Here is a 20,206-nt window from a genome sequence, read left to right as displayed (position 1 = left end):
TCGTGATGAATTATGGGAAATTAAATATCAATACTATTGCTGATTTAAAACATGAAAACGTTTTTTTTTTTCTAAAGATTTAACTTTTAGACTTTTTATGTGGCAAATAGGATTCAGTGAGCTGGGTAGTCTCACATAAACAATGTGAGAAAACTAAATGTATTAATTTAGTGTTAATGCTTTTTGTATATATATTGTCTGAGAATAATAAAATTGAATCACCAGTGACACACACCTTGTTTCCAACAGTTTTATATTAAAAAAACAATAGGCCGTTGAGATCAGAAACATTAAAATACAAATTATTTTTTAAATAAAATATACATACATTAAAAATTGTTATCTCTACAGATGCTCAATGATATACAATAAACTTTGTGCATCATACAGATCACAAACATTGCTTTGAAACAAACTAATATCAGAAGAACTGTCACTTACAGTAATTATACTCTATCTATACAAAGAGCCATCTAAGAATATAAGAAATCATTACAGTTTATTTAAAATACTGGACTGTACAGTTTTTAGTGTTCAGCTTGAAGTCTTCCATTTAGGTGGAGCCTTGGGTCAGGAAGTGCTGAAAGAACTCCTGAGTCTTCCTCTTTTCTGCAAGATCCTGCTTTGTAGGTGACTTCAGCAGTAAGGAGGCAAAAATGGTGGCTATGCAGAAAGAAAATGAATTATTCATGTTACATAGTGAAACAAAGGGTTCATTTTCTTTGTTCTAATGTTGTACTATATTTAATAGCAGTTAAATTGTTTGCATGTTTTATTGAATGTGATGAGATAACCATGTTTATGCTACTACAAGTTCTTTTGTTGCCTTTATTCTTGTAGAACAGGTTGGGTGAGCATACATTCTCTTTTACAAAAACAGCTTGTTTCACATTGAATAGTGGAAAGATAATACGTGCGAACAGTCTGAGTCATAAACAGAACAGAATAATAAGAAGGATTTTCATTCATTTTCATTTTCCATTGCTTTATTTGTTTCCCTCCAGTAACTCAACATGCTGACTAAAGAATAAAGCAACAGCTAATAATAACACATTCAAGAATGAAGGAGCCTTAACTGCAATATGCTTCCTGTTCTTACCCAAGATGTTGACATCTAATCGATTGCTAGAGGAATTCTTCAACAGCTCACGGAGAAAGGCAGCTAAATAGTTGAACACATTTTGATGGCACTGAGGTAGCATGGAAATTACCTGAAGAGAGAAAAATGAAACATTCTTTAAAAAAAAAAAAAGTCAGATTCACTTTTGTAACTGAACACCATTTGGAATAGATTGATGGTGATCAGCAATCAACTGCAGGCTCTCTCACTCACTTTCTCACACTGACTGGCATTGGAGCAGATTTCTAGGCACTGCTGGTAAAAGGAGAAGGGAACCACGGGCTCTGGGAGGGCATCGAGGAAGAGAAGCAAGGCTTCTGCCACTGAGTGGTTACTGCCCGCTGCAGGTCAATACAGTCAAGGACATAATTCTTGAGCAGAATCAGCACGTTTTAAAATGTAGGTGCAAAACACACTGTTGCATCCCAGGATTAATTGAGTTAAGCTCAAGTTAACCATCAGGCAGACAGATTACACATAAATACACTGTAGTATTTGGAAATCAAAACAGATACATTCTTAACTACACTGTGTTCATTTTTCAAGTTTTCTATAAAGATGAGCAATATTTTTTTTCCACCGATGATTATGATAGTAATAGTTTCGAAGGATACGTAGAGAATCTGGCATGCCAGTGTCAAGGCAATCCCTTATGTCTGCAAATTCACTCCGGAGGCCAGGTTGCTGAAATATGTCTTCCTGCAAATGGAGGACAATAAATATTAACACATTTATTAAGCCAAGGAGTTAAATTACAAACAGGTTAACTTTGGCCGAAGAAAATGCTCTTTTGGTTTGAGGCATTATGGAGCTGCAGAGGACGTCGATTTAATTAAAATTAAAAGCACACACACACACACACCTTTCTTTAAATTACTCGAATCAAGGGCTTTAAAAATAAAGATTAATTCCCTCCACCAAATCAATACAGAGGCTTTACAAAGCTACTTGGCTGGCAGGCACAAGTACTGAGTCATACCAGTGTCTTTGTACCCTCAAAAAAAATCTTTAAAATATTGAAACTTTTTATTTTGCTTAATTCCTGCGGCATTTTCACTCACTTGTCCCTAAAAGAAAGACACAAGAAATTCGGAAGGATGCAAAAACAAAATAAAGACACACATTGACACTAGTTCAGAAAGGAAAAGTTACTCTACACTGTTGCTGCAACTTTAATCCTAAAGGTATTGATTCAAGATGTTTTCTCTGACTGTGTTCATTGTTGATGTGATTTGGTTGATTTTAATAGTGTATGAATGTAAATGTTTGTATCATAACTGTCATGGTAACGTTAGCCTTCATTGAAATGTCTAAAATAAAAAGACACGGTAATGCTAAGGTTATATTTCAGCAAACATGCATATGCTGAGCGTTATATATGTCAAACACGTAAAAGGTTAAGGTTATATGTTTAGTTAAGTGCCCATCTGCAGCAATTTATAGTAAGGGCTCACATGTTGTGTTTTTATCTGTCTTGTTGTTATGTTTGTTTGATCATAAGAGCTAATTTATGCAATATATCTGTCATGTAGCTCATGTGTCATGTTATTGTCCGGCCGGGGCATGAACCTTCAATCAAGAAAACTCCCCAAAAAAAACAAACACATTTTCTGACCTGTTTGATTGCATTGCGGAACAAGTGATCCACCATCATCCAGAGTTCTTTAGGAATGTCTAGAGGCTTTTCAGTGTTTACTGTATTCTCATTTGCAGACATCTCCGCCTGAAGTTGAGAACAAACAGAGCAAAGAGAGTTTAGTCAAAACGGACTCTGTCTTTATCTACAAATCTGCAAAGCTATAAGAAAATACTACACTGTAGCCTAAATGACAACCTTCAATGGAGAGGCGGTATTTTAAGGTTGCTGCTCTGCACATGGTGGCACTCACCAGTTCACGGAGGGTCTCTTGTGGCATGTCCTGGATGGGCTCCCTCATATGACACAATGCACGGATGGAGGTGCCGTAGCAGCTGGGCAGGTAGTTTCCTGTCACAGAGATGAAGTAGTCCTTGCCGCGCTCCAGGTGGAGCACCAGGATGTCTTCAATCTGTTCCTTGCCAGAGTTAAGATCAGGCGCTGTTGAGCGGTTTACAAAAACTTCAAGCTCAATCTCCACAGAACCACCTGGATGTTGAGAGAGATGCACATACAAAGTAAGGGTGTGGCTGAACTGTCATAATTTTGGAACTAAATGCCTGCTGCACAAGTGAAATGTTATGTTGTGCTAGCATCACTACAAGCACTTACTGAGGTAGTGTGGTTTGAGGATTTGTAAAGCACCAACACATTCCCAATCTGTGATGAAATTTCATCTTGCAAGACAAAAACCCTGCCATTGTAAGTCAACATCAATTTCTAAAACCTAAAGGCAGGTTAACGATGCTTTATTAGAATGAAATCTGTGACTCCAGGATGAGACTGTATATGCCACTCACCCTGAGCAATAAAGCCTTTGGGGGGGTTGGCTGTGAGCCAGGGCTTGCAGTAAGTGAGCTCATTCGGCTTCTGGATAAATTCAAACTGACAAGGGACCTGTCCGTCATTGAAGAGGCTCAATGTCTCTGCCTGGTGTTGCATGTATTTCACATCTTTAAAGTGGAACTGAAGGAAGAGAGAAGGATCCATGAGACAAGATAGGAAAATCTCATGTACATGTAGCATTAGGCTCACAGCCCAAGATCAATACACAGCTTCATTAGTGGTGGTTTAATTACTGAATTCATCAAATGAACATAATTAAAAAGCAAGTTATTGTACAATGTCTATCAAAGAGGTACTACAGCTCCTATTACACTGTAATATGACTGAAATATGATAGGAAACCTTACCTCTCGCTTGGCCAAAGTTACAGATGGAATACACTCATTCTCCATTTTGTCAATATTGCGTACAATCTCTTCAAAGGTCTTCTTATAGGCCTCACTGTTTACTCTCTTTATCTGTAGGAACATAAAAGAAAGATGACAATGCAGCATGTGTTATACAACCCTTTAAAAATACTTGCGACAGATATGTAATAAGGCTTATGCAAAAAATTAGAGCCCGTTGATGTGAAGTGAGGTTATAAAGTTGAATCTCAATGCACTTTTCATTGGTTTATCATCTCTTCTCCACTTCCCTACAGGAGGAGGACTACTGCATCTTTTTCAAACAACAAAAAACTAAATGGAAAACATTTTAGATGAGATCAGTTAAAAAGCAGAATTGTTTACCCCAGTGACAAGCAAGGAACTGACTGGTTTGTGGTCGCTGGTCTTCAAAGCCATGTGACTCTGATAATGATGTTGCTTGATGTTCTTCCCTCTCCAAAGGATACGGTCACACCACGCAGGCACGCGACATTTTTCACTAAATGCAGAAGAGATATTAAGGGTCAAGTGTGCTTATTACACACTTTACTATAAGCGAATAATCAAAATATAAAAGGCAAAAATTACATCCATATTACAGTGTACAGTGTACATACTTCAAAGATAATAATAATAATATGATCTCTGTAGGGAAATTCTCTTAGCAGGACGTGAAAGAGCACAAAATATCACACAACACTGCGACTGAGTGGCTAAAGTGATTTATTAAGGCCACCAGTTTGTTTTAGTTTTCTGATTCAATGCAGGTCTTGCATGCTACAGTGGTCTGTCAATGCAGAGATGTTTGTTTGTAGACTAGAAAGTCTCAACCAACATTAAACCATGGTGAATTGAATGAAGAATGGTGAATTGGATAAGGTATGAAGTGTTTTAATATTTCTGGGATGAGCTGAATTGCTCTCTGTGTTGTAATAGATAGGATGGCAACACAAGTAGTTTCACTGCTGGAGTGCTTCACTTCAAATAATAAACACAATAATATTATTAAAGAGTGATCGTCTGACTAAAAATATTCGACTGTGCTATTCACAGTCAGGCCTTTATATGAGGTTACCTTGTATCCCACTTGTCAGAGCCGGTGTCATATTTGTAGGTGGGCTGGAAATCAATGTCTCCCTCCACAAAGCCAACAAACACAGCATCCTCATCAATTTGCCTCTTGAGCTGAGGACCATATACAGCTGGTAAGTATCACAACTCAAACACAAATGATGAGTAAAGACTATTTAAATAACATAAAGCAGACATCGTTAACATTACCTGATCATAATTGTGCAGCGTTTCAAAGTCCTTCTTGCTGATTAGCTCCTTCACATTGTCGACGTCAAGCTCACTGATCCTGTAGTTGAGGTCCCCAATCCAAAAAATCACACTGGTGAGTGAAACACAGAGAAACATGGAGAAAACTTGAGTATGGATATAATATCAACACAGTTGGACACGTGGGTAAGAATTAGATTCAAATTAGAATCGTATTCAGATACTACAAACAAAACATACCAATCCTTAACATAAATCCAAACCTATCTGAATTTTAACAAATTATTGGAAGAAAAAGCAGATGAATGAACTACAAATTATTAGCCTGCCCTTGATGTAGTGGTATAAAGAAACCACTTAATACACATCCTGACATTGTAAATCTCTAATATTTAACAGGTTTCATACTCATGCTTCATGATAGTGAGTGGAGGCTGTGTAGCATCGAGCTGGCGAAACTGGAGACGGCCGCAGATGTCCTTGTAGTCTTGATTACGTCTCTCGTATTCTTCGATGTGGGCAGCTAGGTGAGAGTTGACCACACAGATGTCAGAGTTGTGGAAGCGAAAACGGATTGCCACAGCGCCCTTGTTTCCCTGCAAATCAACAAGTGATTGAGAGAGAGAGAGAGAGAGAGAGAGAGAGAGAGAGAGAGAGAGAGAGAGAGAGAGAGAGAGAGAGAGAGAGAGAGAGAGATTAATTCTGAATAATGTAAGCAACACAACTGAAGTCGCGCAAAGACATTTTTAACAAACATAGTATGTAGGTATATATGCTCCTTTAAATGACAGTAATCTGATATTTAATACTTGGCATGTTTCAGATGGTTCTTGGTGCAGATTGTAAACCAGTCTCTCATTACTATCGGAAAGGATGGAGCCAACTCACAAGAGGTCCCCACTGGTCACTAGCCAGCCATCTGCTCTACACTGCAGGGACTGCTAAGTAAGCACAGCCACATACGAGACAAGAATAACCTATTCTGCAGCAGTGCATGAGAAATAAAGTTGGAGCTGCTGTAGCGCATCATGAATGAATTAGCTTTAAAGTGAAGCAGAGTCAAAAGGAGGAACAAGACAAGGCTTTGAATTGACATCATCAACATTAAAACCTTTGTGCATAATATTGCCCTATTTATTACAATTTTCAGTAAGGCTGCCCCCGACTAACAATTTTAGTTGCGCCTTTATGATAATAATATAATTATTTAAATATAGTGTGTTCAACAGCCGCCTGTCAAATGATAACGCGATACACACAGATACTCAGACTTATTTATACGATGGATGTATGATAATGTATGATATGCTGTATAACATTAACAGTTACTTTCAAATCAACTCACTATAAACTTGCTCCTCTTCCTCTGTTGATACCTGAACCTGCCGTGTCCCCCCCAGAGTCATAATAGTCCCCTTCAGAGCTGCTGTAAATCAGCTGGCCCTCATTGATCTGCTCAGCTCCGGTATAGTCAGCTAATAGGACTGCTTACTTACAAGTGGCAACAACCAGTACAGCTCACATATGCAACAGTGCACTGGTAAATGACTTGCTGTGTTACAAGAGTAAAGGTCTGTGTTGCAACAATCCCCTGATACTGACAAGTTGCAGCTCCCGAATGGAGTTGACATTGCTTTTGTTATTCTGTGACTATCCAATTCATGAAAAGTGGACTCTTCACAGCAACTAACGATTAAGTCAACTATAACAGGGAAGCCCTAGAAAACAAAACTGTCATTGTGGTAGTCCAAATGTTTATATCTGCTTCCTTCATTTGCTGTAATAATCTAATGCTGTTGTGTAAAGCCACTGTTGACAGCGACTCAACACTTCCTGCTTGTGTGTCATAATTAATGTACTTTAATATGATAGCAATGGAAGGACTTTAATGTGAAGCTAAAGAGAATCCCACTGACATTACCAAAAGTGTCTATAAAAATACATCTAAAATACTTTTTTGGCATCTGATGCCTATAAGTTGGTTTGAAATTCTGCAAGGATGAAATACATTTTATTACATTTCTGACAAAGCAAGCTAAAATGCAAATGTTATTTGTTATTAACAACAGTAACTGGAGTTAAAGAAAACACCACAGGACGGTAGTGGTTTAACATTTTGGTTTGGGTACATGAGCAATAAGGAAAAAAAAAAGATTGAGGTGAGTGACACATTCACACGTCCAGTTCCTTATGTATCTGCCCTGTGCACATACAAAGGGCAGCTTGCTTGAAGTATGCACTCTGATCATGGCTGCTTTCAACTGCCCAGAGTTGTTTATAATGTAATATCTTTACACAACAGCAGTAAACCTACATGTGCACTAGTGCATGAAAGTATACCACCTGTAGAATCAGTCCTTACCATCCTTCCCATGATGCCAGTGCCGACAGTCTCAGCCTCCACATCGGAGATGAACTCTGCATGCTCCTTCTTCACGTAGAAGATCAGCATGATACCCACCAGACGCACCAACTTCACCTGTAGCAGAAGATGAGTAAATTAATAAATATCATTTCATACAGGAAAAGAAAAAGATGCAACATACAAATTTGCACTATATTTATATTTAATAAGTAGCCAGTTGTATTCAAATAACCCTGTAGTCAGATAAAGGAGGCAGTTAATGCAGTTTTTGTTGCTTTTATCGGCATCTAAACTGTTTTTCAACAGCAACTGCTATGAATAATGACGACATTTGTTTCACACCCCCTCTTATCTCAAGGAGAACAGAAGCAATCTAAAATTAACACCCACCGCACCGTTTTAACTGTGAAATATGGTCACAATCTCACAATTATAGTGTTGAATAATGGCCATAAAATTAGGGGGTCACAGTGAAGTTGATCTTTGATAGTTTGGATAACAAATATCTTAACTCATTTGTTGTATCCCATTAAATATCTGTGTGAACAACATTGGATGAAGAAAAGACCCATCATTGTAATGGCTGTCTATTGCAGACATCTGATAAACATTCATATAGCTACAAGAGAACAACCAAGCCAAGAAAAGAGGAAGCTAATAAGCTAGAATCAGCTCTCTGAGAAGAGGGAAGTAGATGAAAACAATGAGGAAGAAAAAGAAAGAGATCAAAAATACAAGGCCTAACTAACTAAGCTCATCAAATAAGTAGGTATATCATGTCTGTTCCTTAGGATTATCCTGTGTAATAATCCAGGTAATGTGATGATACAGTGTTATGCAGACAATTACTATGGCCACATGCAGAAATTGCATGAGTTGCACTGCCACTTTACTGTAACACACAATCAAAATATTTTTTTAAAAACGTGACACTGGTCAAAACTGGATAATTTACCAGCTAAACATGCTCTACAGATAACATATGGTGGAATGTACAATAACATTCACAAGTCCAGTCCAAATACCAAATAGTGGTTAAGAATTAAAACAAAGAAACCAAATTAAAGAGAATAAAAAAAAGATTTCCTTACTAAGGCATACTTGGCATCTGGATGCAAAGCCTCTGACACAGCCTTCGTCCACTCCAGCTCTTTGGGGGTGTCGTTGAAGAAGAAAGCCTCTTTGCTGAGGTCAAGCTCCTGAAAACTATTAGGAAGGACACATTGTTATTCACATGTGTGAGCTTTACCCACTACTTTCATACTCAAAGGTTTGTCACTCCTCAACACCAAAGAAGTAAACTGAAACATAGGCAGGATCAGTGGACACACAGTGCTGAATCTGTGGGTGGTCATGCTCTCCTACTTAAAACAGAATCAATGTTGCATACATCTGTCAGAGGTTTGAGCAGTGTATGCCTGTCTGTGTAATGGGATTAGACAGAGAATTGCAAGGCTATTCTCCAGCAGGGTGAATGTGACTTACCCCACGCAGTACATGTCAGGAGGGTAAGGAGTGCAGCTCAGCCATGGATGGAGGCTTTCCTTTGGTGTTTGTCCATTTACATTGTATGTGCCCAGAAAAAAGCTGAAATAGAACGGGGAGAGAAGAAAAGTGGGCACAAAGGAGAGGAATAGTTTTTTTTTTTAAAACAAGTGGTAACTATTTTGAGTTCATCCCGCTGTCTGTGAGGATCCATAGCATTTTCTTTTTATCATTTCCGATTCAGGGGAGATAAAAATAGCGACAGTTACCTTAATCTATATCCGGCTGATGCCTTGGTGCTTTACTGCATTACTCACTAGCTAATGTCTGGAAATTTAAAAATGTGCTTCATTATCCCCAAATTTAAACAATACATCTTCTCCCCCTCGCACCTCCTCCTCTCTAAGACAGCTGTTCGGAACAACTATAAACACTTCTGAGTTTTGACGTTGTAAGAACTAGTTCTGATTGACCTACTGTCAATGCCTTACACTCATACAGAGCTACACCTAGGAGCTGTATACATTGCAATGAGTCAGTAAAGAAATCTTATCTGTTGACCACTGAGCAGCCCCATTTGAACTTGCACAAAGGCCTCTCCATTGTGAGTAATGGTAAGAGGACCAAGCCCTTGTCATTTACATGCTCAGTGAGATTTATTCTGCCTCTTTTCAGATTGAAAATCAGCTTCCTTCCATTCAACAGCCCTCTTCTCCGACCTTCAGGCAGCTGCTGCTCTTCTCACGCTGCTGCACAGGAGTAGCACAGAACTTTTTATTTTGTGCTGACTTCCATTGAACTGTACAACACTTTCTGTCGTAATGGGCCTAACCTCAGCTAACGAGAAAGATGCTGAAGCTGTCTTTATACAAGAATTTAGACTGCTGCGTTACTGAGCTTTTTTCCTAATCTGCACGTCAGCATTGGATGTTCAGTACATTCTCAGTATTCACTGTAATATGAGATGAAGGCTGGCAATGCACATGTGTCCCAGCAAAAAGTAACCTTTCCTGTATATCTGCTGTTTTTGATAAAGGCAACTATTCAAGCTTATAAGCCAATCGGCACACCCACTTACAACTAAGTTATTTACATATGTAAATTTCCAGATACAAATATCCAGAATTTCCATTTTTTTCATGGTCATGCGCCTTCCCAACATGCTCTGGGCAAAAGGTGGGGAAACACCTGGGAGTCACATATGTAACAGACTCACACCTACAGACAATTTCGAGTTCCCAGTTAACCTAAGCCTCATGCCTGGGAAGTGGGAGGAAAGCAGGGGGACATGTACTGACATGCAAATTCCATGCAGAAATCAAGGGGAATTAGACTATAAACACACACCTTTTTGGTGTCAGGAAAAAAGTACCATCCACTGAGCCAGCATGCTGCATGCTTGCATGTTTTAACACAGTGAATAGAGCATTTCCATAAGCTATTGTATTTTAACATTTCATACTTAAGATTCCTTATTCCATTCCCATTATATTGTATATATTATATGATTTGCTATATAATTTGTACGGGTGTAAATATTTTGCCACAGATATACCAGCAGGAGGCAGTGTTGTTAATAGCTAAACCATTATGCTGACTTCAGCAAATGCTTATTTTTCAACCATCTGACAGAAACAAAAAGCCCTTAGTAAAACTGTATGTGTCTACAAGGATATTAATTCCTACAATAAATAAAAAATGAGGTCCAGAATGTTAATGCACTGGGTTGGTTCCTTTCTTGACGGTGTCTGAGACAGATAGTTGTGCTTAATTTAGAATAGAGTTAAGTACACAGAAATACAAACCCACAGATGCTGACTCATTCTTTTTACATAACACTTAGGTCTAAACTTTGCTCACAGTTACACTGTTGACTTACACTGTTCCAGCACAAACTGTCTTTCTAACAAACTTTTAGAAACTATCTGACCAACTCTACAGTGTAAAAAATAACCTGACTTGCCATGCCTTTTGTTTTGGTTTTCCAAAAATGTTTACATGTAGAACTGGGCAACAACTCATTATATAGCAAATGTAGGAATATGAGGCTTAAAAAGAGTTTAGGCATCGTAATATTGTGCTATATGTTAAATGTTGCTTTTTATTGGTTCTAAATGCGCCAATACATTATGCTGTACAACTTTCTCACTGTTTCAGGCTGAGCAAAATGAACAGTGAAAGACCATAACACTCTGCTAGATTAGATTAGTATTAAAGCACCATTAAAGCACCTATGACCCCACCCAAAGTGTCAACACATTATTGATATCAAGGAAGCAAAAAATGTTAGATTTTCTATGTTGACACTGATGGGAATTATGTCAAGATCACCTAGTGCTACGTCCATTTGCCAGCAACAATCTGCCAAACACATCAAACAAAACAGACTCACAATTGACACAAGCAGTTAAGAGTAAAATACCTGAAATCCTCCAGATAAGTGTACAGGTCCTCATTCTTCAGCAGCTCGCACTTAATAAGGTTGTCGCGCAGGCCGAACTGTGGCATGGCCAGTATCTGAGCTTTGTTAGACGGGGTGTGACTGGAGGAGCGCACCAGGTCATCCCGGTCCTCTCGACTGGAGATGCCCTGACTGTACACCAGGAGATAAGGAATAGCAGTTAGACGTGGGTGTGAGTGGAGACAGACCAAGATAGAAACAGGGTCATTTTGTTACACTGGTGTGATTTCAGAGGGAACAAATGATCATCATTTGGTCGTTTAGATTTCTCCATCCAAGTACCTATGTACAGTTGCCAGTTCACATTCAGGATGGACGCAGGCCTAACTGCATCAAACCATATCTCTCCTAAAAGCTTAAATTAAATGATGGCATAAGAGACACATTACACCCTGCTCCAGACAGCCTAATGTACAGTAGATCACCACAGTGTCAACGGGAGCCCATGCTATGCAGAGAAGCTCGATTTCCATGCCGTCAATACGGAATGAGGCTGAGGGGAGAGGAAGAAATGTAATATGCCTAGACCCTATAATATTCCAGGAATATGCTGTAACTAAACTCTATCTTAGAGTATAGGCCTCATTCCAAGAGTGGCAGCAGTGGCTTCTGAGTTAAACAACTGAACAAATTAGCTATCTAAAATTTAACAACTTTCGTCAGCGAGCTGCTACATAACACAGTATCTGTTACAAATCAGGTGGAGGAAATTACTCAGATCACTGAAATTCAGCTTTCTTTGTACTTTACAATTATTTTATCATGAGTACAAGTATGCAGCATTGATTGTGTTTATTATTAGTTACAGTTTACACCGGAATTATGTATTTCATGTTTTAGGCTTTACTCAGAAAATCTTAAGTATATATCAAAAGGTACCCTGTAAAGTTTTTTTTTTTTTATAGTGGCACTTTGGGGCAGTGTTTTATAATCTTTTGGTGGTTTTGTGTTTACTTGTTATCGTGCACCCGCACAAACACACCGGTATTGATTGCTGCAAATAGTTTCACACTATTCCACTACTTACTTACTTACTTACAATAATAAACAACCCATTTTGCTAACACACAAACAGAAATTACATTTGAATACCCGAAAGTTCCACAGGAAACCTTTACTTTCACTTCAGAGATAGAACATTTTAAGACCCCGTGTACCACTGAGCTTTAGTTTTGAGAGCTCCCACTTGTGAATGAATAAAAAGGACCTTACCTTTCTGGGCTGGGATATGTTTTGGACTTCTGTGTGCCACTGTTAGAACCTTTCTCCCTTTCTAAATTTCCCTTTTTGTCTGATGATTTCTCTGTTTGGGAAGAGCAGGAGAGAAAAGGAAGATTATTAAAGTGTTTGTTTGCTTTACAATGATAAAGCACACTGAATAAATAAAACACTGCCTGCACTTTAAAATCACTAATTAATAACCCTGGTATTGGTGTCTCTGTCTCTTGATGGAGACGTTCCCATCAACATTACCTTAAAATCTGCCCAAGGTATTGACAGCCTGAGATAACTCACTTTATCATAACAGAACCAAGCCCTGAGCAAACCCATATTTAAACCCTTTAAAAGCTGATATGGAGAATAAATTAAAGTCAATTATGACTAAGGATAATAAAAAAACAAATACACACAGTGACACACACGTTTATCATAAAAGTGCCAAGTCAGGGTTCAGTTGTTGTGGTTAATAGACGGTGGCCGTCTTTTGCAGTTGGTTACAGTTATTGCATCCTAAGTAGCTGGATTTAATGGGCGAGTGTGAAGTATGAGACAGCATGGGCCCTGTGTACTGCAGCTTGGCAGGGAACACAGCTGGCTCCTCTGAAAGGGAAAGTCAGGTTCTTTGAGCAGGAAATTAAACTCAACAAAGTTATAGCAAGCTACATTATGAGTGCACCTGACCAACAGCACTGCTTAATGACCAGAATTATAGGATATATCCTACAAGAAAACCAAATAGGCTTTTTTTTTTTAATTACATCTAAATTAAAACATGTTGCACAACTCTTCTCCAAACATTTTTCGGCTATCTTGCCTTCATCAGGATGTGCCTGAGGCTGTTCCCGGTTTCCTTATATACAAGAAATACTATTTGCGTATATCAATTATATAATTATGTTTTTGTATGAACTAAAAATAGCATATTTGAAGAAAATTGTCTGCTTTATTAAGCATGGTGTACAGGAGAAGAGTTGTTTTAATTTTGATTGCGTGTGCACTCTCAAAGTTTAGAAAGAAACTGTTAAGAGTACCAAAACCCTGAGAAAAGGTCAACATGTTAGAAATGCTTATGCTGTTTGTTTCATTTCATACATTTTGTGACCAAATGAAACAAGAATGAAAAAACGGTTAGGCTAGGCAAGGTCAACTAAAAGCCTCATTAAAAAAAAATCCCCAGAAGGATCAATTGATGTTTTAATTAAGAAAAAACACTGGCTTTGTTGTTTGAATGAACAGGAAAAGGAAATGAAGTTAGCCCTTACTGAGAAAAGCACCAGCAAACTGTGAAATGCCTTTGGATGTGTGCACAGGAATGCCACATTTGTGAAATCTCCTTGTGTACACATTGAAAAAAACCCACAGAGAACAAAATCCTGAGGCTTGATTTAAATGCAAAAATAGTTCAGACAATATTAATACTGTCTCAGATCAACACTTAAGTAAACGCACCAGCTTGTAGTGTCGTGGGATAAACTAGTAACTGTTCACGCCCTGCTGAAGACAGTTATGCCACAATAATTTGCTGAAAAGAGTGGCATGTGGCTTTTTTACCTTAAAGCTGCAGATTAAACTCTCTATTCTCAATCACTTATTCAACACTTAGTTAACTATATAATACTACAACTGTTTTTTTACAACCAGCATGTAAAGTAGACCCTGATACCATGTGGGTCCTGTGTGCGATTGGCTCAGTTATTATACTACATGGCAGATTTTACATTCCTGCACATGCTTTAATACTCTTAACCAGCTAATGAGCTTAATGAAACTTTGAAACCCCTGTGAAGGGAGCTACATGAAGTGTCTAACTGCAGTTTCACACGCCTACACCTCTTTATCTGTGGGCTGATCGTAGATGTTGCTAGTCTTCAGAATTAAAACAGTCATAGCTTTTTTTTAACTGCAGCTGCACAAAGGTCACCATTGCACAACTTCCCTCCACCATGATATAAAACTATAGGTAATAAAGTGCAGAGGAACCATTTTAGTGATTTCTTTTTTTTATCTCAACTCTCAATATCCAGTTGCAAATTAAAAAAAAACAAAAAAAAACGTGTTCCTTATGCTTCCATGAAAGGCTTGTAGGATTTGTGTCTGAATGACAGAGAGGCTCCTCTCACAGGTGAAGGCAGAGAGCAGACAGTGAGCTACATTTATCTCACTGAGGAAAAAAAAGTTTACACACAACTGATTTGAAGCGAACAGGCTAAATTAGCTGAGAGGATGATCCACAAGTCATGGTCTCTATCTGGTAACAGCGAAGAGAGAATAAAAAGGACCAAAAGAAGCAAGACAAAAAGCAGTGTCTCAATGAATGACACAGTTCTGTAACTATAATACGTTATTACAACAGCAACCACAGCAGGTGTGTCATTTTCTGTCACATAGCGACCACGAACACCACCGGGCAATACGGTAGCCTTTACAACAACCGCTAACCTAACATTCACGGTATCTTAACATTTAGGCAGCAACAGACAACGTTAATAAAACTACTGGGGGTTTTAAACTAAACATTACACCGCCCGGTGAACACTGGCCCTCTAGCTAATCCGGCTAAAGTTAGCTTCTTTTCCAATAAGAACTAACTTACTACGCGCTAGCATTAGCTGGGAAGCTAACACTGACCAGGGGTGAGCTGAACTCCAGAGGGATGCGACGGCGTTTTTCCTCTCACCACAACCAAAACAAATCAACAAATGTAGGAATATGTTTTCATACCAGAGTCTCTCATCACTCTAGACATCTCCCTGCACCGCTCCCACGCATTATGTGCAGAAGAGCAATGTCCAGTGTGTTTGAGACCTGCCCATGCTAACGTTGTAGTAGGAGGAGTTAGCCTTCCCCTGCTGCCCGCTGCAAGGGGGGGAGGAGGAGGAAGGGGGGGCTATCTGCAGCAAATGCAACCGGAAATGCTTGCTCACATCAGATTTACATCAGGAAGTGAAGCTTGAAGCAGTCACGTAATGTGCTCGTTTATTAAAGCACTCTATGTCAGGGCCATTTTGATGAAAAATGTGTAAATGTAGTTGTTTTTTTGGGTTTTTTTTAATGTCTGTGCATTTGCACACCTTTTGTATTATGTTTTTGTATTTGACATGCATGTCACTCTGGCATGCAAAAACATAATAAGCTTGCATGTTCATATTCAAAGCATACAAATACATTTCACAGCATGACTCATCTCACAACAAATCTTGTTGCATGCTTTTATATATGCAGTTGCCTTTTGCATGCATATTGTTTTATTACTTTATAAATAGAAGGTACTTTACTTTAAAACCCTCTGTTGTTCAGCTCTGTTATATATATATATTTGGTTATTATTAATTATTCTGCACCAGGACCCCTAAAGGCCTGGCAACCAAATGTTGCACAGTCCAGGCTCAAATCAAAGGAGATCGTTCTTTGGTGTTTAATGTCTGTTTTTGTACGTTATGGGCAACCGGTAAGGACCTTGTAAGGTGCTATAGGAATAATGTTGACTTATTGACTTACTTTGAAGTTAGTCATTTCCACATGTCATAGCAGGAAAATAACAGGTGTTATTAAAGACGTTAATAATGACTGCATCCATTTAGTTAAGCCAGGTCCATTACCCTCTTGTTATGCACGCTGGCCACCTATCGTCACTTAAATTAAATGGAGCCATAATTAACATTATTAGTTGCATCTCAGTGTGCATCTTCTGCTATGGCATGTCAAAATGTCAGTTGTGAAAAAGTTGTGACTGGTGTCCTTCCCCACATGGCTCTCTGTAGATGTGTTACAACTCATATTTAGGTTGGGCCTAAGTGTATTCAGAGGAAGTGGCAAAACAGCCCAGTTTCATTATGCAACCCTTTGATCATAGTCATCCAAACACAGTTTACTGGATCTGAACACGCTGGCTGTGAACTTCTACTAAAAGAAACAAGATGACAAACCTGTTTTCCGGTGCTGGCTGAGTTTAGTGATTGTTGCGCTGAGGGGTGCAATTCTGACAACTCCCTGTCCTCTGGTGGCTTTATGGTACTTGTTGAGCCACTCAAACCTGGGTATCTGTGTGGGAGACTTGCAAACATCTGAAGAAAGACAGATAGAGAGGGCAAGAGAATTAGGAATAGTTACGGTAATAAGAACCTGATCTGAACTTTGAATTTCTGCTGATTTGTCTTCAGGCAAAAGTGGAGAATCTAGAGCAACAGTAATGGAAAGATTTATGGTATAAATATGAATGCTTATTCATTTAATACACATGTGGAGCATTTTTAAGCATCAGCTTTCTATTTCTTTCAGTTACATGTGGGTCTTGTTTGTATAACTAACTGTACTCCTAGTTTGCAAAACCACCTCCACGCTTTGTGCTCTACTGGCTTAATTGTGACTACAAGGTACAGGTACTTTTATCTGCTTACCTTTACCATTTCTCACACTCTTCTTTTTAACAACAGCCAGGTCATTTAATCTGTCCATCACTGGTATCCCTTTACCAGGTTAAAAACCTTTGTGGCTCATCTTTGAGTACCACGAAAAAAATGCAACCCAAAAAACACATCAGTCTTCGTCCATGTTCACATGGAGTTTCCACTGTGCCTAACAAAATGTCCCTATCAAAGCAGACTGTCCAATAACCTGTCAATGGCCCGTTCCATTCACATGAAAAGGATGCAGAAAGTCCAAAGCAAGAGTTGAAGAGGAAGTTACACGTCCTTTTTGAACTGTTTTTATCTTGTTTCTTTGAAAACGCTGTGAAAGACACAAACTACACAGAGCACACCATCCAAACCCCACCCCTTCTCTCTCTCCCGTCTTTGTCATGCGTCACACCCTCACCCAGTGACTGACAGGTGAAGTGACACGGTCAGTTTGTCGTTTTAAAGTTTTTTAAGCTGTGACCCACAGCCACCAACAGTCTCAAAAATGCCTTAGTGTTTTGATTCCTGTTTTTTTTAAATGTATTTTCCAGCATACTGACGTCGCATTTTAAGATAAAAGTATTTCATGGTGTGGTACATTATGTCACCTCAAGGCAACTGAAGACTGGCTGAGCAGGTTTCCTCAAAACAGATGGTTAGAGCAGATTATTTGTGCTACTTTACACATATGTACCTCTTACCTTGTTCAGAAAAGACAATCTAAATATATATAGATACTATTAAACCCAATCAAATAATTAGTGGCCTATTCAGCTCTGTGTGTACAGAGATAAGGGTCCATGTTTGTGCTGCTGTACTGTTTGAATGAATAGTTGTTGCTTTTTTTAAAACAAACTTTCTCCGGTTGGAAAATTATCCTAAATTCCAGCAATGACAGCTGAATGTCATGTCAACATATCACATACATGTGTCTCTGAGGTCAGACCTACCACTCCATGCCCTGTTGACTTCGCTGAGGAAGAGCCGCGAGTGGGACCCAAAAGGAAGTCTGAGCTCTAGCTCCTCTTCCTGGAAGCTCACTCTCACTCTCGTATCACCCCCTAGAATCAGATGAACAACACAGTACAGTAAGTGCAATGTTTAGTTTCATGTGGTGGATTAGTTATGTAGCATATTGGCCCTGAGCTGCAGTGAAGGGTAACTCACCCACAACCGCAAGTTCCTCTGGGGAGGAAACTAAAAAAAGTGCAGAAATGTGTAAGGTCACTTCAGAGAAGTTAACACTGTGCTATTTTTTTCTCTAGAAACAATAGCTGTAGCTATCTTGAAGTACACAATAGTTTTTAATTGTCAGTCTGTTTGCAATGAGATACAACATATGAAAGCAGCTCACCTTCCACAACAACAAAGTCAAGGGAAATGGGTATGATGTCCTCCAGTGACACGTCATCAGCAGTAATAGCCATCCTTCGATGGGTATAAATAAAGATTCTACAAAATATTGCAAGACAGACATTTACACTTTTAACTAATTTAGTTAGAAGTCTGAGTCAACAGTATTTTTTTTACAATATAAAGCACTTGCAGAGGTGGACAAAATAAAAGGACACCTGTAGTACAATATAATGCAAGCCAACACAACAGTCTTGCAGCTCTGCAGTAAATACTACCATTTTCACATAATGTATAATTCTGGTTACTGTGTCACACAGGTTGATGCAACTCTGTGATCATTTCCGAGGCCAGTATGTGGTGTTGCCCTGGATTGCATAATGCCGTCACCCCTCTCCTTACACAATTATATGTTAGCCTTTAAATACAAGTATACTGTTCAGTGATACACAGAAGCCATATTATAGCTCATTTGTACTATTAAAACTCACGCATGTTCTTTTGTAGACTCCACCAATCCCAGCAGTCGGCTCTCTGTAATGTTATCAAAGAGGACATCACATTGAACAGCATGTTTAGGGTATAGTTAAGGATATATAGTGGAAATGTGTTACCTCAGTGACAATATTTCACCAGGACCTTCCTCTCATTGAAACATTTTTTGGGGTACAATGTGCAACATTTAAATTTTTTAATTTATTTTACTCCATCTAACATCTGTAGTTACTTTACAAATGAGTATTATCCATTTTTAAAAATTAAACTACTCAGCAATACGTAAAATAGTTAAGATTAGCTCCACCTCAACCACATATATTAAAATTCTGATAATACTTCTATACTTTATAAAAAGCACTATGAATGCAGGACTTTTACTTGGCACTATACTGTCATCTTGTGGATGAAAGGTGTTACTACAAGCGTTGGACCATATCGTGTCGCGTTGGGAAGTCACGCCCGAGAAAACCCACACTAGTGCTTAAAACTACGCGCATTTGAAATGCATTGCCTGGATTTGAATCACAGCCTTAGTTCGGTTGTATTATTTATTGAGAGAGGTGTCAACCAGGTGGCCTTAACCCAGCAGGCCTCTCTGTTCGGGCTCTGGTATCCTTCAACGGAGTCGCGTTAGTTCAATTTAGTTTGAAGCAGGTAAAATAATCCTTCGCTTGAAGTGCTGATAATCCATAAACCCGGCGCACGAACAAAGGATACTATAATGCAGTTTTCTTCCCTTTCCAAAGTCTCTTGAATTGCGACGGATTGATCCATTGTGAAACACAACTGTGTGACAACTTCTGCTCCACACACACACACACACACACACAAACGAAAAACACCCAGGAGGACCAGTTTATTTCTCCCTCAAGTGAAAGCCAAGCAGGAGGAAAGACGCTTTTGGAGCCCCGTGTAGTCCAACATTATTCCCTTTTTTCGGTCCAGATGTTTAGTTTTTTCTTTCCCACTTCTTCTCCTTCTTCTTCTTCCTCCGCTCCCTGCTGGCCCGACCCAGGTCTGCCACGCACTGATCCAGAATCGCTCTGTGCGCCCGCAGTGACGTCACATCTGGGCTGTCAGTTTGGTTTGGATTTAGGCCTCAGGCGGCTGATCCAAAAGAGGATTACGTCCCACAATAGAGTGTGTAAAGTAATATATCCCTACTTTCTACAAAG

At 38.9% G+C, this 20,206-nt stretch overlaps 1 protein-coding gene across 3 annotated transcripts; it reads right to left on the bottom strand.

The window, feature by feature from the left end:
- Positions 1-236: 236 nt before the first annotated feature.
- Positions 237-20,059, bottom strand: inpp5b (inositol polyphosphate-5-phosphatase B). 3 transcript variants are annotated; one of them, XM_051407896.1, is made up of 23 exons: positions 19,749-20,059; positions 19,025-19,104; positions 18,535-18,632; positions 18,348-18,377; positions 18,131-18,241; positions 16,710-16,847; positions 12,775-12,865; positions 11,524-11,694; positions 9,102-9,203; positions 8,708-8,822; positions 7,614-7,730; positions 5,660-5,847; positions 5,252-5,363; positions 5,046-5,155; positions 4,334-4,469; positions 3,950-4,060; positions 3,557-3,722; positions 3,010-3,245; positions 2,736-2,843; positions 1,735-1,819; positions 1,334-1,461; positions 1,100-1,211; positions 237-663 (listed from the first exon to the last, which is right to left on the bottom strand). In XM_051407896.1, exons 1-23 carry the CDS (start codon positions 19,803-19,805, stop codon positions 554-556), a joined length of 2,712 nt encoding a protein of 903 aa, XP_051263856.1. In that variant the 5' UTR covers positions 19,806-20,059; the 3' UTR covers positions 237-553. The 3 variants fall into 3 exon arrangements, with proteins under 3 accessions (XP_051263856.1, XP_051263857.1, XP_051263860.1); XM_051407897.1 differs by lacking the exons at positions 18,131-18,241; positions 18,348-18,377; positions 18,535-18,632; positions 19,025-19,104; positions 19,749-20,059 and adding an exon at positions 17,181-17,562; XM_051407900.1 differs by lacking the exons at positions 16,710-16,847; positions 18,131-18,241; positions 18,348-18,377; ... (1 more) ...; positions 19,025-19,104; positions 19,749-20,059 and adding an exon at positions 15,505-15,617.
- Between the last annotated feature and the right edge of the window lie 147 nt (positions 20,060-20,206).

Source organism: Dicentrarchus labrax, unplaced genomic scaffold (genome assembly GCF_905237075.1).
Source record: "Dicentrarchus labrax unplaced genomic scaffold, dlabrax2021, whole genome shotgun sequence".
Lineage (NCBI taxonomy): Eukaryota > Metazoa > Chordata > Actinopteri > Moronidae > Dicentrarchus > Dicentrarchus labrax.
This window is presented reverse-complemented; position numbering and strand designations above follow the sequence as displayed.

Excerpts from the sequence above, each read along its gene's own strand:
- inpp5b (XM_051407896.1), bottom strand. The coding sequence starts at position 19,805 with ATGGATCAATCCGTCGCAATTCAAGAGACTTTGGAAAGGGAAGAAAAC. Across the intron at positions 12,866-16,709 it reads CAGCCAGCACCGGAAAACAG|AGAAATCATCAGACAAAAAG; the intron begins GTTTGTCATCTT and ends CTTCCCAAACAG. Across the intron at positions 5,848-7,613 it reads CTGGCATCATGGGAAGGATG|GGAAACAAGGGCGCTGTGGC; the intron begins GTAAGGACTGAT and ends GTTGATTTGCAG.